Below are 21089 nucleotides of genomic sequence, written 5' to 3'. Positions count from 1 at the left end.
TCATGGGCTAGCTCTTTCTTCCCTTTGAAACTTTTGGTCACAGGCAGTACAGTTTGACCCAATGTTGGGTTTGGGAAGAATGTATCTGACAGGTTACATGTTTAAAAGCAAAATCAGGATCTGGTTCACATAATTTCTGAAGTGATATATATGATCTAGAATCCAAATTTGAAGGTTCCTGTTTGACACAAGATTGGGGTGTCACATTAGCATTCTTATTGCGTACTACCCACTTTAGAAATGTCCCATTTATTTTGTTAGTTGCAGAATTGGCAGCATGAATATCCAAGATCACTCGTGTTGAAAGTGGGTTGTTTTCCATTGATAATGCAAGTGGATATTTGTGTAGGATCAAATGTTGGCACTGGGTGGATGCTGTTACATTTGATAATATTCTGAAATTTCTGGGGCAATCTCTAGGGGAGAGAGCTTATGTACATTTAGAAAGGCAAGGTCTGATTAGTGATAGCATGGCTTTGTGTTGGGCAATTCCTCACTAATTCTGAAGAGTTAATTAAGAAGACGGATGGACGTTGGGGAGATAAGTGTTATTTATATATTCTTTAGTAAGACATTTAACAAAGTCTTGCATGGTAGACTGGTCCAGAAGGTTAAGGCACATGGGATCCAAAGCTAGCTAGGTAATTGGATCCAGAATTGGCTTGGTGGTTGGAGGCCGAGGGCAGAGGTGGAAGGATGCCTTTGATTAAAACAGCACAGAGCATCACAAACGCTCAACTCCCTGCATGACATTTACAGGGCTCGATGTTTACGCTGGGCCACAAACATCAAACGGGACTCATCCCACCCTGCCAACCACCTTTTCACTCTGCTGCCCTCTGGGAGGCGATACAGGTTTCTGAAGGCCTGCACTTGTAGACTAATTAACAGTTTCTACCCATGTGCCATAAAAGAGCTAAACTCAAATAGATAACACTGCGGGCAACACAACACAATTCGTGGTGCAATATAATACGCAATTTAATTTAAAAAAAAATTATATTTCTATCATCTATTTATTAATTTCATCTACTGATCTTGCCGGTATATGAGAGTCAATGGTTGTTTGTGTTTTTGTTCTTTTATCCCGTGTCTTCGATGTATACCACTGAAGGAGATGCAATGAAATTTTGTTGTACAGTTGTTGTGCAATGACAATAAACATATTTGATTTGATTTTGATTTGATTGTATGTTTGTGACCAATGGTGAACCACAGGAATTGGTGCTGGCATCCTTGTTGTATGATTACACCTAACGTGCGAGGAAAGAGTTTTAAAGGAGAATTGATGGGAAGGCATTTTTAAGCTATAAACACTTCTGGAGGAACTCAGTAAGTCAGGTGGCATCTGTGGAGGGAAATGGACAGATACATTTTAGGTTGAGAACCTTCATCAAGGTTTGATGGGTCCTGAGCTGAAATGTTTTGGTTGCAAATTCCCATCAGAGATGCTATCTGACTGCAAAGTATCTCCAGCAGTTTTTTTTGTTGCTAAAATCCATCATCTGTAGTCTCTTTTGTCTTTTTTTGGGATTCTTTACCAATGGAGGTGGAGTAGTCAGATACAGATACCTTTAAGAGACATTTCGATAGGAACTTAAATAAGCAGGGCATATATGGGCATTAATCTGATGTAGGCAAATGGGATTGGTGTAGATGGGGATTGGTGTAGATGAGCAAAACAAAGGGCAGTGTGAACATGATGGGCTGAGGGGTCTGTTTCAGCTCTACAACTAGTTCTGTATAATTAGTAACCTGCTATCTCGATCTTTCATTTCGCTTTGCTCCAAGGGAAGATGTTGATTTTCTCCACATGTCTACATCATGGGAGGAATAGATAGGGTGATTTTTACCCAGAGTAGGGGAATCAAGAACCAGAGGATTATGTTTACAGTGAGGAGGGAAAGATTTAATAGGAAACTAGGGGGCAGCTTTTTTTACACAAAGGGTGGTGGGTATATGGAACGAGCTGCCAGACAAGATCGTTGAGGCAGGTACTATCGCAATGTTAAAAAAAATGTTTGGACAGGTACATGAATAGGATACGTTTAGAGGGATTTGGGCCAAATACAGGCAGGCTTGGGCCTAGTGTGGATGGGACATGTTAGTCGGCGTGGGCAAGTTGGGCCAAAGGGCTTGTTTCCACACTGTATGACTATCTCTTTTTTATTATTTTAGGATGTGTGTGGCAACCCTGAATTTATCATTGGTGGAGCATCACGTACTGATATCTGCCAGGGAGCGCTAGGTAAGATACTTTTATAATATAGTAGTTTGAATATATATTTGATGTATGCATAGTAAAATGCAGAATTAAGCCACATGCTTGCACTCTACCCCACCCTACCTCATCAAACCTCAATTTCATAACTGTCCATTGCTTTAAATAGCTTTGCATTAATTGTATTTGAGCTATGCATAGTGGTGGCCTGGCATTGTACAGAAATTGTGCAAGACATAAACAATCCTTAAAGGATGCAAAATGATGGAGTAACTCAACAGCTCAGGCAGCATCTCTAGAGAACATGGATAGGTGACATTTCATACTTTCCAGGAGCAGAATATGGCTATTCGGCCCATCAAATTCACTCCACCATGTAATCATGGCTGATCTATCTTTCCCTCTCAACCCTCTTCTCCTGCCTTTGCCCGGTAACCCTTGACACCCTTACTAATCAAGAATCTGTCAAACTCCACGTTTAAAATATCCATTGACTTGGCTACCACAGTCGTCTGTGGCAATGAATTCCACAGATTCACCATCCTTTGACTATAGAATTCCTTCACATCTCTTTTCTAAAGGTATGTCCTTTTACTTTGAGGCTATGGCCTGGTTTCGGGTCGGGACCTTCTTCAGATGCAAAACATCATCTATCCATGTTCTCCAGAGAGGCTACCTGACTTGCTGAGTTACTCTAGCACAGTGTCCTTTTGTGTATTAATGTGCATATGCAGTTCCTTGTTTCTACATATAAACAATCCCTTCCCTTTACTGCAAAGTAGGCATACTTTTGGGTAGTTATCATCTGTGGTAAAACTTCTAATTTGCCAAAATCTGGATAGTTGTGCAGGAATGAATGACAACAGTATAGAAAATGTGCAACTGTACTTTATGCTAGTAATCTGTGCTTTAGTGTACCTTTCATTGGTTTCACTCCTATTTGTTACAGCGAATGAGTGATAGAGTGCTACAAATGAGTGATAAAAATATGTACTGAGGAACTGCATTTGTAATATGTGGATCATCTAAGCTGATCTTTCCAAATTTAGCAACTCATTTGCAAATAAAATAGTCAAATTCGAATCGTTGATACAGCTGCAAGCCGTTTCAATTCATAGCTATAAATTGAAGAATTAACACAATGGGAAGCGGCACAGCGGTAAAGTTGCACGCCAGAAATCTGGGTTCAATCCTAACTACGGGTGCTGTCTGAACGGGGTTTGTATGTTCGCCCTGTGGCTGCGTGGGTTTTCTCCGGGTGCTCTGGTTTCCTCCTACACTCCAGAGATGTATAAGTTTGTAGGTTAATTGGCTTCAGTAAAATTGTAAATTGTCACTAGTTTGTAGGATAATGTTACTGTATGGGGATTGCTGGGCGGCACGGACTTGCTGGGTCAAATGGCCTGTTTCCGTGCTGTACCACTAAATTCAAAAGTAAACACTAAACTTTTTGAACTAATAGAAACATCAGCTCTTAAGAGATTTGGAAACTGCTGCTCATTTCTTGCTAAAAATAGATCCCTAGAATTTGCTAACTGCCAAACTCAAGTTTTCCACTGCAAAATAAAGTCAGGAATTGTGCTTGAAAGCCATTAATTTTAGATATTTCAATATCTAACCAATTTGTATATCGTGGAGAGAGGAATAATTTTGATAAGACCTGTAAAGATTAATCCACTTCAATGTGACACTCTTCAAGATTAATCCGCTGTCCATATCTGCTATGTGTTGATATTTTTTTTCACTTCTACTGATCGAAGCATTGGAAACCTAAACATTAGGGTAGATGTACTTTAACTTGTAGAGTTCATGGTTGTAAATGTTGTTACTTCAGCTTTGCCTGTAGTTGTTGAAGGAAATTAAACTTTGCATATTCCTCTGCGCTACACTTCATTGTTGAGGGAGTATACAGGATAACATGGTTGGTAATCCCTGTCATTGCAAAACTGGCCATATAATGTTGTAGTAAACAACATATCTCACAGCTCTTTTTAACCGACCCCATCACATTAAATTGGCACGTGCTCAATCCAGTATATTTTTCCACCAAATATATTTCAGTAAAAGCACCAAATATTGACCCTGACACCACTATTGTAAACCTGGAGTAAATGGCTGCATTGAGGTTACCAGTTGTTTGCTGTAACTGAAGGTCTCTGATTCCCTTAACAAATCGATCCAAAAGAATTGCAAAACACATTTTCTACCAAAGCACAATTCTGCAGAGTGCTAGGTTTAAATGCTGATTATTTAATTATAACTTGCATTCTTTTCATGGATCTAATGTGACTCCACTGTGCAAAATTTTAAATGGAGATGCATTTTGATGGCCCTAGCCTGAAAGATAAACAATGAATCTCTTGCAGCTTTCTTTGCCATTTGTTTTCTCCGCCATTTGTTTTCTCCCTGTTAATCCATTGAGTATGGGTGTCAAGAGTTATGGGGAGAAGACAGTAGAATGGGGTTGAGAGAGAAAGATAGATCAGCCATGATTGTATGGCGGAGTAGACTTGATGAGCCGAATGGCCTAATTCTGCCCCTATATTTATGAGCAAAGGTCTCAAATTACCCATGCATCTTTAACTTAGAGATAGAACCTTTTGTTTACCTTATTGGTGACATAAACAGGGCTCGAAATTAGCAGTTGCCTGAGTGCCAATGGCGACCTACAGTCCCGCCGGGCAACCTAAAAGCCATGCCATTTTGCCCGGCTTGACAAGCAACCGGGACACCTATCGTTCAATTCTGTGCGGGGCCCCCTCTCTATCTCGCTCTCTCTCTCTGTCACTCTCCGTCTCTGCCCGCCATCCGTATCCGTGACCAGGTCTCGACTTCTTCTGAGCACATTATCGCACGCGTCATGCAAGCCGTCTTAAATGACCACCTAAACTGTCATTTGGCAACTTAAAATGCTGCCGAGGTTGCCCGGCTGGCAACGGGGAAAAAAAGTTAAGTGAGAGCCTTGATAAACTCTCAAGGCTCTCACTTAAGGCACATTATAACTGGAAAGACTAGGAGAAGAGGGTGGAAAAAATGTTGGAATCCGTACAGTCAACATCTAGGACAAATAAATATTTTGGCTGCAGATTATTTTGGCCAAACTGGAAGTAGGATTATTGGTTAAAATGGATAGTTACATCTCTAAGGTTTCCATTGAACTTGCATCAGTAAAGAGAACACTTGCTGAAGACATTTGCCAAGTCTTGTGACCATGAATCAACTATTGACATTAATTTGTCCTTTTTATTTCCCTTGGGTCTAATCCCTTGCCAATGGATTAGAGGCTATTTGGATAACCTGCTGTTGAATATTCTGTCGACTTTGTACTCAAAATGTTACCTACCCTCTTTCCCCAAACCAGCACTATTCCATACTTTGTTTCATCTTGGATTTTCAACATCTACTGCATCTCTTTTAGGAAAAAAAGTGAATTGATTGAAGTGAATGTTCCCAATGTTGGGTGAGTCCAGATCCAGGGGCCACAGTATTGGAATAAAGGGGAGGCCATTTAAGACTGAGGTGAGAAGGGAGAGTTGTGAATTTGTGGAATTCGCTGCCACAGAGGGCAGTGGAGGCCAAATTGCTGGTTGGATTTAAGAGAGAGTTAGATAGAGCTCTAGGGGCCAGTGGAATCAAGGGATATGGAGAGAAGGCAGGCATGGGTTATTGATTGGGGACGATCAGCCATGATCACAATGAATGGCGGTGCTGGCTCGAAGGGTCGAATGGCCTCCTCCTGCACCTATTTTCTATGTTTCTATGATGTCCAATTTAACAATACTTTGTTTCTGTGCCAAAGACTACATATTACCTGTCCTAGCCCCTCTGGTTTTGAAATCTTTATTCATGCCTGCACCAGTTCCAGATTTGACATTCCTCATAATGACTTGTTGGCCTCTTAACTCTGTCCTCCATAGACCTCGGCTCAGCCAAAGCTTTGCTGTCCTTCCTATCAGCACAGTGCTAGAGTTGCTGCTATGCAGGTTCGAACCTGACTACTGGTGCTGTCTGTACAGAGTTTGTATGTTCTCCCTGTGACTGGATTTTTTCCAGGTGCTCTTGGTTCCTCACACATTCCAAAGATGTGCAGGTGTGTACGTTAATTGGCTTCTGTAAAGGTTGTCCGTAGTGCGTACAATAGAACTAGTGTACGGGTGATTGCTGGTCGGCACGAAGGACTGAAGGGCCTGTTTCCACACTATCTCTAAACTAAGCATATCTGACCTTGGGGCCTGGGATCCCTTGACCTTGCACCTAAATAGATTTTTTGACCGGAAATAGAACATAGAACAATACGGCACAGGAATGGGCCCTTCAGCCCACAATGTTTGTGCTGAACATGAAGCCATGTTAAACTGATCCATATGTGATCTGGGTATGCCTGATCCATATCCTTCTATTCCCTGAACTTCCATGTGCCTAGTCCAAAAGCCTCTTAAATGCCACTATCGTATCTACCTCCACCACCCCCCTGATGGAGCTGGGATATTTTGGTTCATCCTATTGCCTTTTTTTGGGTTAGGGATTCAGTTTGGGGGGGAAAAGTTTGGAAGAAGTCATTATGAAATATTGCAAACTGTCTCCTCTGGCTCTGAGCAAGTTGCTCATGTGGGGAAAGGAATAGTTTAGTTTAGCTTAGTGTTATGTGTATCGAGGAATTGTGAAAAGCTTTTGTTGCAGAAAGACTACTATTCAATATTCATTTTCAGTAGAATATTCAAAGTCAAGAATTTTCAATTTCATTACACCCTTGAATTTTCAAATTGCCATTTGTTTTACTTGTGTTGCTAAGTATGTCCCTGAGCAAAATTCATATCTTAAAGGGGTGTACTCCACTGATGTCCATTTAATTATATGCTGCAAATATACCTGCTGGGCACCTGCTATTTAAAGGCAGTTGGTTGCATTAGTAGTTGAACGTTGAGGGTGGGGCTAGGTGGATGTCATGCTTTTGTGTCAACAATGAGATTAAATGATAATAATTGGCCTCCACTATTTGAGATTGTGCAGACTCCATTAGGGAGAGTAGGTGGGTACTTTGTTTGAAATACACATACCTTGGCATTTACACTCCCCCGTCAGGATTTGCTAAGTGTAGATTAGATTAGATTAGATTAGATATAATTTATTGCCACACAGCCAGGCTGGTGGAAATTTGGGTTGTCTGCAGCGATACAATAATAAAGAACACACAACCACAATAAAACTGTAACACAAACATCCACCACAGCATTCATCACTGTGGTGGAAGGCACAAAATTTGGCCAGTCCTCCTCCATTTCCCCCCCGTGGTCAGGACCAGAGTCCAGAGTCAGTCCAGGATCGGCTCTTCCTCACCGGAGACCGCGGCTTTAAGTTGTTGTAGGCCGCAGGCCGGCGGTCAAGATTTAAAGTCCCTGCCGCAGCCAGAAGCACCGTAGACTGCAGGGCCGGCGGTCGAAGCTCCCCTCCAGGGGTGATGGTAAGTCCATGCCGGCCCCGCGGTAGAAGTTGGCCGTGGGCCGGCAGTGGTGGCTTCTTCTTCCCCCGGGTCCCCAACGTGAGATCCCGGGCTGTAGACGCCGCACCAGCTGGAGCTCTGCAGACCGCGACTTCAGGCTGCCGGCTGCCCCGGGCCAGCGAAACGGAGCGCTCCCCTCCAGCGAGCCCCAGCGAGGGCTCACCCGCTCCACGCCGAGAGTCCACGCTGCGCCCGCCGCTGAAGCCCCGGGCGTGTCTCCGGGAAAGGCCGCGTCGATCCTTGATGTTAGGCCACGGGGGAGGCGACCTGGAAAAACTCGCCTCTCCGTGGAGGAGACGACCGAAGCGGTTTCCCCCTCACCCCCCCACACCACCCCCCACACAAAACACACAAAGAAACATTAAATACAGACTTTAAAACATACTAAAAAAAAACTAAAAATTTTTTTTTTTAAAAACATGGAATTCACATTTGCAGGGAAACAGTTTCCAGGCTTGTCTACAGAACAAATGTTTCCTGGTGGATGTCAGTGGCTTGAACCGTAAACCTCCTCAAATGTGGCGTCAGAATTTGGTCTTTAAACCTTGTGGATTTACTGTGACAATGAGTTAATTTTTGGAACAAAGAGCATGCTGACAAGAAGCAGGAGCAACCTATACATTCAGTGCCTTTCAGGATTTTCCAAACTGTATTCTTTTGTAACATTACTTCAAAAGAAATTTGCTTTGGTGGCTCCAACAATGTGTCCCAATTCAATCGAGTGTATACAAGATACCGTAGAAGGAGTATCATGTTTGGAAAGTGTTTAGACTAAGGGGAGGGTTCAATGACAGAGCCTGCAATGTGGATTATGTGTGGTTCTATTTAATTAAATCTAGTTTCTCCCAACCCTTTCCTGCCAAATATTTGCTCACATCTACATATTGTTTTGTTTCCATAATCCAAGCCATGAATGTAAATTGTGAACAGCAGTGGTTCGTGGATCACCCCACCCAGTGCAAGTGGTGATTGTTCACTCCACTAGTTCCTTGGCTCTGTAGTCCCCGATTTTTGGAACCTGCAAGGAATGGACTCCAACTATGTAGAGTCCATAAGACCTTTGGAGCAAAGTTAGGCAATTTGGCCCATTGACTGCTCTGCTGTTGGAACATGGCTGGCCTATTTTTCCCTCTCAACCCCATTCTCCTGCCCTCTCCCAGTAACATGTGACACTCTTACTAATCAAGATCCTATCAAACTCTGCTTTAAATCTACCCAGTGTATTGGCCTCCACAGCAAAAAATTCACATATTCACCACCCACTGGTTAAAGAAATTTCTCCTTGTCTCCATTCGAAGTCTTTGTAAATAGACTCAAATCATTTTATAAATATTAATGGAAGCTTTGTCTCTGACACTTATGGTAAATATTCTATCTTGTTATAACTTCCTGTGTTTGAGAGATGGTGGGTGGAAATATTTGGGATACATCTCTTATTAGTGTTGAATTGCATTTGTTCACTGCTTGATTGTAAACAACTGCTTGTAAACTATTCCTCCTAGCACGGGATGAATTCTTTCCACTTAGCAAAGATGATTTCTGCAATTATTGTTTCAGACTATTTGTCCTCATAACATTTTTCATTCAGTTGGAGAATTATATGTCCATGCCATTGGGTAGTCTACAACTGAATAGCATGAATATTTGAATTCCCCCCCCCCCCCTCCAATCCTACCTCCTCTGCCCACTCATCTCCCAACCCTCCCCATTTCAAGTCTCCCATTTTTATTTTTTATTTTCCACTCCAACTCCCCCTCCCAGTTCCATTCTACCCACTGTCCCTCCCTCTGTTTCCACATTTCACCCCCATCTTCCTTTACACAAGATTACACCTCATTTTCATCTCTTCATATTGCCTCCAATATTTGAGACTATCTCCACCTTTCTCTTCTCCACCTGACTATCTGTCAAACAACCTCCTCTCGCATGGATCTACCTATCATTTGCTCGCTCTAGACTCGCCCCTTCCCCTCGCCTCTCTCTACCAGCTATCTTCCCTCGACTCTATTGGTTTGAAGAAGGGTCCTGACCCAGAATGTCCTCTTCCCAGTTTCCATCCACAGATGTTGCCTGACCCTCCAAGCTGCTCCAGCGTTTTGCTTTATTTATAAGATCCTTTAAAATGAAATGGTGTGGTCCAAAGTTAGTAAGGATTTATGTCACTTTTTATAGTTGGCTTGCATTCTAGCTGTGGTGGAATTCGCTGCAACAAGAAAGATGTTGTCAAGCTGGGAAGAGTACAGAGACGGTTTGCGAGGATGCTGCCAGGACACGGAGGCCTGAGCTCTGGGAGAGGCTAAGCAGGCCAGGTCCCTATTCCTTGTAGCGCAGGAGGATGAGCGGTGATCTTATAGAGGTGTTCAAAATTATGAGAGGAATAGATCGGGTAGATGCAAAGAATCGCTTGCCCAGAGTAGGGGAATCGAGAACCAGAGGGCATAGGTTTAAGATGAGGTGCAAAGATTTAATTGGAACTCGAGGTGGAGCTTTTTCCCCAAAGAGGATGTTGGGTGTATGGAACGAGCTGCCAGAGGAGGTAGTTGAGGTAGTAGAGCAACCTTTAAGAAACTTTTGGACAGGTACATGGCTAGGACAGGTTTCGAGGGATATGGGTCAAACGCAGGCAGGTGGGACTAGTATAGATGGGACATGTTGGTCGGTGTGGGAAACTTGGGCTGAAGGGCCTGTTTCCACACTTTATGGCTCTAATTGGGCTCTAATAGAATGCATGGGAAAGCCGGTCGTTAAAGTGTCATTACTGCCCATCCTTAATGTTTCAACAGAAGGTGCTATGTACTTTTCTGGGCGTTGCTGACAGCACATGTGAGCATCAGTGAAACTCTTTGCATGCCTGGGGCAGGTAATGTTGGCTCAGGAGCCTGGATGGAAGGTGGGAGTGTGTGTGGGAACATGAGTTGAGACCCGGACTCCAGACTTCGAACTACGTTGGCATTTGCCCCACTAACCCTGAAGGCTTCCTTTTGGTTTTAGAGATACAGCATGGAACTGATCCCTTAAGCCCACTGAGTGTGCGCTGAACAACGACCACTCATTCACACTGGTTCCATGTCGGGCCAATTTTGCATCCTACACACTAGGGGCAATTTGCAGAAGCCAATCAACCTACACTTCTTTGGAATGTGGTAGGAAACCAGAGCACCTGGTGAAACCTCTATATCTTTGGTATGAGGGAGAAAACCAGAGCACCCGTAGAAAACCTGCACATCTTTCGAATGTGGGAGGAAACCGAAGCACCTGGAGAAAACCCATGTAGTGACAGGGAGAACGTACAAACTCCATACGGACAGCACCCATAGTCGTGATCGAACCTGTAAGGCAGCAACTCTACCGCTGCACCACTGTGCCACCCTTTCTGTGGACCTGACTTATGATTACTGTACTTTACCAGACAACCCTTGCAGTATTCACTCAGTAGCAATATTTCCTGTAGCCGGAAGAGTGCTGCTTGCATTGATGCAAGAGCCGGCTGCAAATACCTCACCTGAGCCCAAGGAGAAATTGGCAACATGTCTACACGGAAATGCCTTGCTGAAACCAACAACATCAGTTTCTGTGTGGCTTTATGGAGGGAAACTTGCATTGGTGCACTATGATCCTCATTATTGAAGATCTTGCGCCTCTAACCCTGACATAGTATCAAATTAAGTTTTCAACTGCTGTGACTGATATTTTAATTTAGCATTATAGCGTGCAAACAGGCCCTTCGGCCCACTGTGTCTGCGCAGACCAACAATCACCCCTACATTAGTTCTATCCTTCACACTAGGGACCATTTACACAAAACAACCCGGGTCTCTGACACCATGAGATAGCAATTCTACTGCTGTGCACTGTGCCGCCCCTTATCTAACTGTTAATAGACAATAGGTGCAGGAGTAGGCCATTCGGCCCTTCGAGCCAGCACCGCCATTCAATGTGATCATGGCTGATCATCCCCAATCAGTACCCCGTTCCTGCCCTCTCCCCATATCCCCTGACCGCTATCTTTAAGAGCCCTATCTAGCTTTCTCTTGAAAGTATCCAGAGAACCGGCCTCCACTGCCCTCTGAGGTAGAGAATTCCACAGACTGATATATGTTCAATAAGCTCCCTCTGCCTGTTCTATGCAATTAAGATCTTATTTAAGCACATTTTCATTCAGGGTGTTTCTGTAGGTAGCTACCTCCTACATATATCCTCGGTTAGTCATGAAATGATCCAGAGGATAGGCGAGGCTCCAAGTAGTAAACTGGACTGTTGTCCTTAAAGGGATGAGGCAAGTTTAATTTAATCTTCAAAGCTAAAAAATCTCAAAATACAGAACCAGGCTATTCTAAATACTGCAGGAAATAATCCCTTTTATCATATGTTTTTCATATGAGAAGGCGGCACGGTGGCGTAATGGTAGAGTTGATGCCTTATAACATCAGAGACCCGGGTTTGATCCTGATGAAGGGTGTTGTCTGTACTGAGTTTGTACATTCTCCCTGTGACCAGCGTGGGTTTTCTCCGGAATCTCCGGTTTCCCCCCCCCCCCCCCCCCCCCCCCCATACTCCGAAGACATATAGGTTTGTAGGTTAATTAACCATATAACCATATAACAATTACAGCACGGAAACAGGCCATCTCGACCCTTCTAGTCCGTGCCGAACACATAATCTCCCCTAGTCCCATATACTTGCGCTCAGACCATAACCCTCCAATTGGCTTGGTATAATTGTAAATTGTCCTTGGTGAGTGTAGGGTGCGGGGATCGCTGGTCGGAATGGACTCGTTGGGCCAAAGGGCCTGTTTCCGCACTATATCTCTAAATTTAGCTAAAGTTCATAAGTCATAGAAGCAGATTTGGCCCACCGAGTCTACTCTGCCATTCAATATGGCTGATTTATTTTTCCCTCTCAACCCCATTCTCCTGCCTTCTCCCCATAACCCTTGACACCCATACTAATCGAGTATCTATCAATCTCTGCCTTAAAAATACCAAATGACTTGGCATATGAGGATATGTAATTAATTGAAAGACACTGCATGGAAACCGGCCCTTCGGCTCACCTGGACCACGCCGACCATCGATCACCCATTCATATTGATTCAATGTTATCCCGCTTTCATGTCCTCTCCCTACACACGAGGGCCAATTTACAAAGGCCAATTACTTACAAACCCGCAGGTGCTTGGGATGTGGGAGTGCTCCGAGGGGAACTCCATGCGGTCACAGGAAGAATCCCACAACGCGCAGAGAGAAGGTGCAAACTCCACACCACATTACCCGAGGTCACCATCAAACCTGGATTTATGGTGCTGTGAAACAGCAAGTCTACTAGCTGTGCCACCTTAAATATTGCATTACATTAAGAAAATGGCCAGAGAGAGCAGTCAACTTATGATGGTTCAATTACAAATCGCGTTGAAGCTCCAAAGGTTAAGTCTCATGAATTATCCTTATCTTAGCGTAATCTCTACTTTGTTGTATGAAGTCGGTTTAATTACTCAATAGGTGGAAGCAAGATTGCAGCCTGTTCTTTCATTTAATGATAATGGTGGAACAGTGATGTACATTCATGCATCCATCTTTTCACCTTGGCCCTTGATATTTTTAGGCTAATAAATACATATTTGTCTGATTTTTAAATCTAACCACTGCCCTAGCATTGCTTGTGACAATGTAGAAGAGTCTAAAAACTCACCCACTGTTTCGACCAGTGATGGGTTTTTCCTGTACTTAATCTTGCTTAATCTTGTTAAACTAGGAATAACATTTGTTTCATAACATGGGCAGAACAGTGGCGTGGTGGTAGCGTTGCTGCCTTACAGTGCCACAGGCACTGGTTTGCTCCTGCCAGTGCTGTCTGTTTGGAGTTTGTCCGTTCTCCCTGTGACCGTGTGGGTTTTCTTTGGGTGCTCCGGTTTCCTCCGGTACTCAAGTCGTACAAGTTTGTAGGTTAATTGGCTTCAGTAACAATTGTAAATTGTCCTTGGTGTGTAGGGTGGCGTTAGTATACGGCGGTGATCGCTGGTCGGCATGGACTTATGTGGACTGAAGGGCCTGTTTCCGTGCTATATCTTTAAACTAAAAGTAAATTCTGCCCGACCAGAATAAGCATCATGAATGCAAGTGTAGTTTCTGATTAATTTACCAATATACAAAATGCAAAAATAATTTTATGTTAATTTTATGAACATGTCTAAACAGACGACCTGTAATTGAGGTGTGCCCATTGGATTTGCGAAATGAGTGGATTAAGGGAGATGGTTGGAAACTTGGGTGTGGGGTTATTTTCTCTATGATTCAGATTATCCAGTGGTGTAACTTCTCCCGCTGCTTGGATAACAATCATCACTGAGTCAATGCATGCCTTAAATATTGGACAGAGGAATGGTTAGTAATCCTGGAACATTGGGATCACGGGAATTCCAGTGTATTTAAAAAGCTTGAGTGAGAGAACCATCTCTGCAGATGAGATGAAGTAGAGAATGGAGAAAGATTTGAACTGAAAATTAAAATTAAAGATAATTTGCAGCTATTGGAAATCAGAAAACAAACTGGAAACTCAACAGGTCAATCAGGACACAAAGTGCTGGAGTAACAGCGGGACAGGCAGCAACTCTGGAGAGAAGGAATGGGTGACATTTTGGGTCGAGACCCTTCTTCATCTCTGGAGAACACGGACATGTTTTGGATCAGGACCCTTCTTCAGACTTACTTTGAAGAAGTTCTTTGAAGTTCATTCTTTGTTTCTACAAGTCAGCGTCTGAAAAAATGGAAATAAAATGGTGTTTCAGATTTTGAGAAGACACCACTGGGAATGGTTTTCATCACAAAAGCATCTATCAACTGTTACTATCCTGGCATTGAACCAATTTTGGACACATTCTCTACACTCCCTTCATTGCCCTATACTTACTCTTGACCAGTCTTCCATGCAGGACCTTGTCAAAAGCCTTGCTAAAAATTGTTCAGATTCAATTTGATGCTCTCATCAAACTTCCCTTTTACTCCTTCAAAGACTTCAATCGTGTTAATCATTATGCATGCATTTTCAAAGAGACTACTCCCTTATATACTTCCTTCCCTGATCCAGTATTTCTTGCACGTTCACCTTTAATGTTATTTTAAAAAAATTGAAATGCTTCACAATATAACAATGTAAGCTAAATGCCCAAAGCGGGTGAACAATAGTTGGGAAATTTTGATTGCCAAATTGGCTTGTTGTTCATCTGTGAATCCAAATGAGTCAGTTATAATTAGTTCCAGTTTTTTGTTTGGAGGAAGGTGGAAAATGTGGTTACCATGTGGATTGTTTCAAGGGCTCCTGTAATTGTGGAGGAACATGGAACAGGAGATATGATTGTGATGGAAGTTTGCATATTCTTGATACTAAACAGGACATGGAGTTTAAAGGGACAGGTGTGAGTCAAGCAAAATCTTAATGTTTCTTGTAGTCTAGTTCACATTTAATACCTCTAACATTTAAACCTCTCTGGCTTAAACTCTGCTGGAGACCAATCCTTGCAGAGTTTCTACTTATTGATTGAATAAGATTATTTGCAGAGTGGGTATGTGGAAAACCCCCTTAACCAAAGTGCGAATAAATACAAATAGGTAGAGAATGGAAGGGAATGATCATTTAAAAAGTGTAGACACAAGGAACTGCAGTTGCTGGAATCTCAAGCAAAACAAAGTGCTGGAGGAACTCAGCAGGTCAAGCTTCATCTGTGGAGGGAAATGTACAGGCTATAGTTTGCATTGGGATATTTCTTCAGACTGATTAGAAAGTAGAACTGCTTTTCGTAATGAAACGGTCAAAATATTGGCTGAAATCAGGCCAGGATGGATTACCTATGATCCCACAAATAGATTTAATTCATCAACATGATTGGGTCTTGTGAATCACAGGAGAAAAATAGCGGTTAAAAAAATCAGGTTAATACATGTATATTAAAACTACTTTCTTCTCCTCATATCCCCTGACTGCACTATCTTTAAAAGTTCTATCTAGCTTCTCTTGAAAGTATCCAGAGAACTGGCCTCTAGCCCTCTGAGGCAGAGAATTCCACAGACTCGCAACTCTGTGAAAAAGTGTTTCCTCATCTCCGTTCTAAATGGCTTACCCCTTAGTCTTAAACTGTGGCCCCTGGTTCTGGACTCCCCCAACATCGGGAACATGTTTTCTGCCTCTAGTGTGTCCAAACCCTTAATACTTCTATATGTTTCAATAAGATCCACTCTCCTCCTTCTAAATTTCAGAGTATACTAAACCAAGTGCAGACCCGTTGGGTCTGTTCCCCCAACGTGCGGTTGTCGGGGAGGCGGCATGCAGCGTCACACACACTAACTATCCCCCCCCCCCGCACGCTAATTACCCCCCTTGATATTATATTAATATTATTAATTTGCTCCTTTTACCCCATAAACACCCTATCTACTGACGCATAGCCCCTAACTTGCAGTCACACCTAGAGAGGGGGGGGGGGGGGGGGGGGGGGGGGGGTAGAGAGTGAGGGCAGAGAGAGAAGGGGCAGAGACAGAGAGAGAGACAGAGGCACAGAGAGAGGAGCAAGAGGGAGAGGGGGGGTGGAGAGGAGGAGAAGATGGAGGGTGGGTGAGGTGGGGGAGGAGAGAAGGTGAGAGTGAGGGGGTGCTGAGGGGGAGAGGTGGGGAGCAGGGAGGGGGATGTAGGGGGGAGGGTGGAGGGAAGAGGGTAGGGGGTGTGGAGGGGAGGGGGTTTAGGGGAGGGTGGGGGAGGGGATAGAGGGGAGAGATAGGAGGGGGGAGGGGTGAGGAGAGAGGGGGAGGGGGGGAGAGAGGGTGTGCTGAGAGGGGAGGGGGAGAGGTGGGGAGCAGGGAGGGTGGAGGGAAGGGGGTAGGCATGTGTGGAGGGGAGGGGGGTTTAGGGGAGGAATGGTGGGGGAGGGGAAGGGGGGGGAGGAGAGGGAAGGGGAGGGGGGGAGAGGAGAGGGGGGAGAACCTAAAAAACGTTTTAGAACAAAAAAAGACACATTCTGCAAGCATTGTAGAACCAAAAGAGACACTTTTTGCAAACAGTTTAGAACCAATAGACACTTTTTGCAAACATTTTAGAGCCAATAGACACATTCTGCAAGCGTTTTAGAACCACTAAGGACACTTACATTTGAGTAGACATGTGTTCAGTGTTATTCACAGCTCAGAGAAACGTGACCCTCTGCCTTCTTCCATCTTGAAGAGACTCCTGGTTTTATAGTTCCTCCCCCCTGCCGCCAGCAGGGGCAGCAGAGAGAATGGGGAATTTTGTAAAAACATTAATATCTCTGTCATTTTTCATCGACGGGAAAAATCCTCGGCACACATACGGTGGGGGGGGGGGCTCTGAGCAAGGTGGCCAAAAATGACGGCCGTAGGTGGTGGCGTTCTCTCGGAAATCGCATCAACAGATGGCCAAAACCGGTCAAGAACAAACTTTTAGTAATATAAGGTAGATAAGCTCAGCCGTTCCATTCCCTCCCCGCCATCCTAGGAATTAACCTTGTGAACCTACGCAGCACTCCCTGAATAGCAAGAATGTCCTTCCTCAAATTTGGAGACCAAAACTGCACACAATACTCCAGGTTTGGTCTCACTAGGGCCCTGTACAACTGCAGAAGGACCTCTCTGCTCCTTTACTCAACTCCTTTTGTTATGAAGGCCAACATGCCATTCGCTTTCTTCACTGCCTGCTATACCTGCATGCTTAATTTCATTGACTGATGAACAAGGACACCCAGATCCCATTGTATTTCCCCTTATCCCAACTTGACACCATTTAGATAATAAGCAAATACTCCCACAGTCGTTTTGCCTGATGGAAATTGCCAATTAGATTGTTGAATTGCACAAGCTGATTAGTGGCAGAATGAAGGAAGTTCCATCAAGAAAGGGTAGCAAGTATGCAAGTCTATAGAAAAGCTTACATTGACTTTGTAGTTGTTTCAAATGTTTTTTTTATTTTTTTAATTTTTTTAATTTTTATTAGAAGCAATTGTACAAAGATAAAACATTCGGCATCTAAAATTATACAATTATTGTACAGCTTCATTTTTAACCTTATGAAATTAAATTATGAAAATGAAAAAAGAAAAGAAAGAGAAAACAAGAAAGAAAAGAAGTAGAAGGTAAAAGGTAGATTGAAGAAGAACAAAAGAAAGTCCCTAAACTACCAAAGCAGTGTAGCAGAAAGATATAGGAATTTTTTTTTTTTTAAAGTGGAGATATACCTTGCCCCTCATTTCCCCCCCTCCCCCCACCTCACCCAACCCAGCATCGGATTTAAATTTAAATTTGTGTTGCACCATACTATTGTTGTAAGAATTCAGTAAAGGGTGTCCATGTCTTAAGAAATTGATCTGGTTTTTCCGCCAAGACAAGCCCAATGCTTTCCAAATGTAGTGTCTTGGACATATCTGTGATCCAAATCTTCACTGTAGGGACTCTTGTATGTTTCCAAAATTTGAGTATTCATTTTTTCACCGTTATTAGGCCATAGTTAAGGAAATGTCTTTGAAATATCGTTAGCTTAGAACAGGCCTCTGACATACCTCGTGTGATCAGTTTTATATCGGCATCCAATTTAGTTTTAAGTATTTTGGAAAAGATATCAAAAATTCCCCTCCAGAAGTTTTGCAATTTTGTGCAAGAACCAAAAGAATGGGTTATAGTCGCTTCTTGGAGGAGACATTTATCACAAATAGGAGAGACATTTGGGACGATCATGTTCAATTTGGACTTTGAATTGTATTAGGGAGTGCCTGACATTAAGTAATGTATATATAAAAGACTTTCCTCCCAACTATCCTTTGAAATTGTTAAACCCAATTCATCTTCCCATGCTCGCCTAATTATTTTGACGATGGGATATGTACATTTAAAAGGGTATTGTAGAAATAGGATATTAACTTGTATCCGCCTTTCTGTTCATGCATTTGTCTAATATATCTGGGCCCATAGAGTGACAATCTTGCGTCACATTGTCTCGTATTTGTAGATATCTAAAGATTCCTTTCAAATGATATTTCACCTTTCAAATATGTTAAATGCAGGTCTTTTTGAAGGTTTATTCCTACAGTGATGGCTTCTGTTTTTTCCTTAAAAGGACAGTGCCCTTGGGATGTTGCAGAAACTCTGCTGGATATTTCTCCCCTGAAGTTTGAAGAGATAGTAGATTTAACATTAAACTCATTGTATCACGCCCAAACCATCCCTGACTTGATGTATAATTTGCAAACCTGAATGTAATTCATAAAGTGCTATAGCAACTCAACAGGTCAGGCAGCATCTATGGAGAACACGGGGAGGCGATATTTCGGGTTGGATCCCCTTCCTTGGGCAAATAGTAGTATGGGAGGGGTATGAGAACGCTGGAAGGGAGGTGGGGGACAAGTGATATGTGCATGGATTTTCTTACTGACAGATGGTTGGACAAAGGCCAAAGATGAAGACTAAAGGTGTGAAATAAGATGGAGAACATGGATAGACGACATCTTGATGCATCGCCAAAGATGCTGCCTGACCTACTGAGTTACTCCAGCACTATGTCTTTTTTTGTAAACTGGCATCTGCAGTTTCATATTTCCTCACAACCAGATCTTTAAACCCACTGGCCTAGCCAGTGAGCGTTATTAGAATTAGATTTTCTTTTTTGTCACTTTTTTTGTAGTTTTCCATATTATAATGATGTTGACATTATTTGTTTTCAAATAAATTAAATACAGACCACTGGGTGGCACAATGTTGCAGCTGGTAGGGCTGCTGCCTCCGTGCCAGAGACCAGGGTTTGATCCTGACCAGGGGTGCTGTCTGTGTGGAGTTTGCATGTTCTCCTGCTGCTCCGTTCTCTGCTCACATCACAAAGACGTGCAGGTTTGTAGGTTAATCAGCCTCTGTAAAATTGCCCCTAATGTGTAGGGAGTGAATGAGATAGTGGGATAGTTGATAGATGGTCGGCATGGACTCTGTGGGCCAAAGGACTTGTTTCCAAGCTGTATCGCTCTACTAAACCATTTGAAAGTTTAGCCTTTAATTAATCTATATGGCTCACATGCCTCGAATACATAATTATGTCTCGATCTATTTTACAGTAGGTTAGCTCAATATAAACTTTCAAAATAACTGGAGACATCAAATTTTTTGTATCAATGAACAATCTTTCACTCTGTTTCATTCTGGTATGTTTTTCAGCATGGGATAGGGAGTCCGTTCAGTCCTATTTCTTTGAACAGCAGTTTAATTTGAGCTGTTTGCTTGTATTAGACGACGCCAGGCTTGCTGGATGAGACACTGGATTCATTTATAAAAGGAGCCATTTTTTGCGCTCCATCCATCCCCCATCAGAGTTTCCTCCATTAGCGATTGTGATTTTAGTTCCTTCAGTCTGACTCTCAGCAGTTCTGACCCGAAATCTATTGATCAGCCACCTCCCCAAATCTATATCTTTGTTCAACTATACTTCTACTTCATCCCCTCCTTTATCTCTTCTGTACAACGTTCTCTTTCACCCATTCACTCACTCCACTAATACCCTCCATGGTTGGATATCTGCTGTGCTTAGCAAATGTGGCCCAAATTTGACACCAAGGAGAGATGAGAAACTGCAAACATAAGATGGAATCATGAGCAAAACACAAAGTGCTGGAGTAATTCAGCGGGTCAGGTAGCACCCATGGATGGAACGGACAGGTGATGTTTTGGGTCTAGTCCTTTCTTCAGCCCGATTGTAGTAGAGGGGAGAGAGCTGGGGGTGGGACAAAGCCTGGCATGAGTTAGGTGGGTACAGGTCAGAGAGGGGAGAGGGGGGGGGGGGGGGGGGAATTGATTGGCGGAATGGAGGAGTAAATAACAATGGCTAGAGATGAAAAGGAAGTCAGATAAGGAGAGAGGAGGACTGAAATGAGAAGCTAGAGGGAGAGATATGGGTGGAAGAGAAAGACTGGGGGGAAAATGTAATCTCTGACAGATATTGATCCTTCTGTTCTCATTTTGAGAAACAAAGATTGAGTACATTCAAAATGGAGTAGATTTGTCAAAATCTAAGGAAATGGAGGATGCAGAAAAATAGCACGCGCAAAGATCATCCATGATCTCTGAATACTGCAGTAATTTTAGTTTTAATATTGTCACATGTACTGGGATACAATGAAAAGCTTTGTGTTGCATGCTATCTGATCAAAGTTCGATAATACTATATGTAAATACAATCAAGCCAAACTCGAGTACAACGGGTAGAGCGAAGGGAAAGATACAGAGTGTGGAATATAGTTCTCAGCGTTGTAGTACAACAATTCCAGAGACAAAGTCCAATGTTTGCAATCGGGTAGAGGAGACTTGGACTGTACCCTAGCTTATGGAAGGACCA

At 43.0% G+C, this 21089-nt stretch overlaps 1 protein-coding gene across 1 annotated transcript in view; it reads left to right on the top strand.

Moving 5' to 3' along the window:
• Positions 1 to 21089, top strand: part of LOC116976011 (calpain-2 catalytic subunit-like) — a 68104-nt gene that overhangs the window by 4792 nt on the left and 42223 nt on the right. The window contains exon 2 of the mRNA XM_033025484.1: positions 2179 to 2248. Within this exon, the coding sequence (XP_032881375.1) occupies positions 2179 to 2248 (70 nt within the window). The remainder of the gene's footprint in view (positions 1 to 2178; positions 2249 to 21089) is intronic.

The sequence above is a fragment of the Amblyraja radiata genome, chromosome 8 (genome assembly GCF_010909765.2).
Source record: "Amblyraja radiata isolate CabotCenter1 chromosome 8, sAmbRad1.1.pri, whole genome shotgun sequence".
In the NCBI taxonomy this organism is placed as follows: domain Eukaryota; kingdom Metazoa; phylum Chordata; class Chondrichthyes; order Rajiformes; family Rajidae; genus Amblyraja; species Amblyraja radiata.
This window is presented reverse-complemented; position numbering and strand designations above follow the sequence as displayed.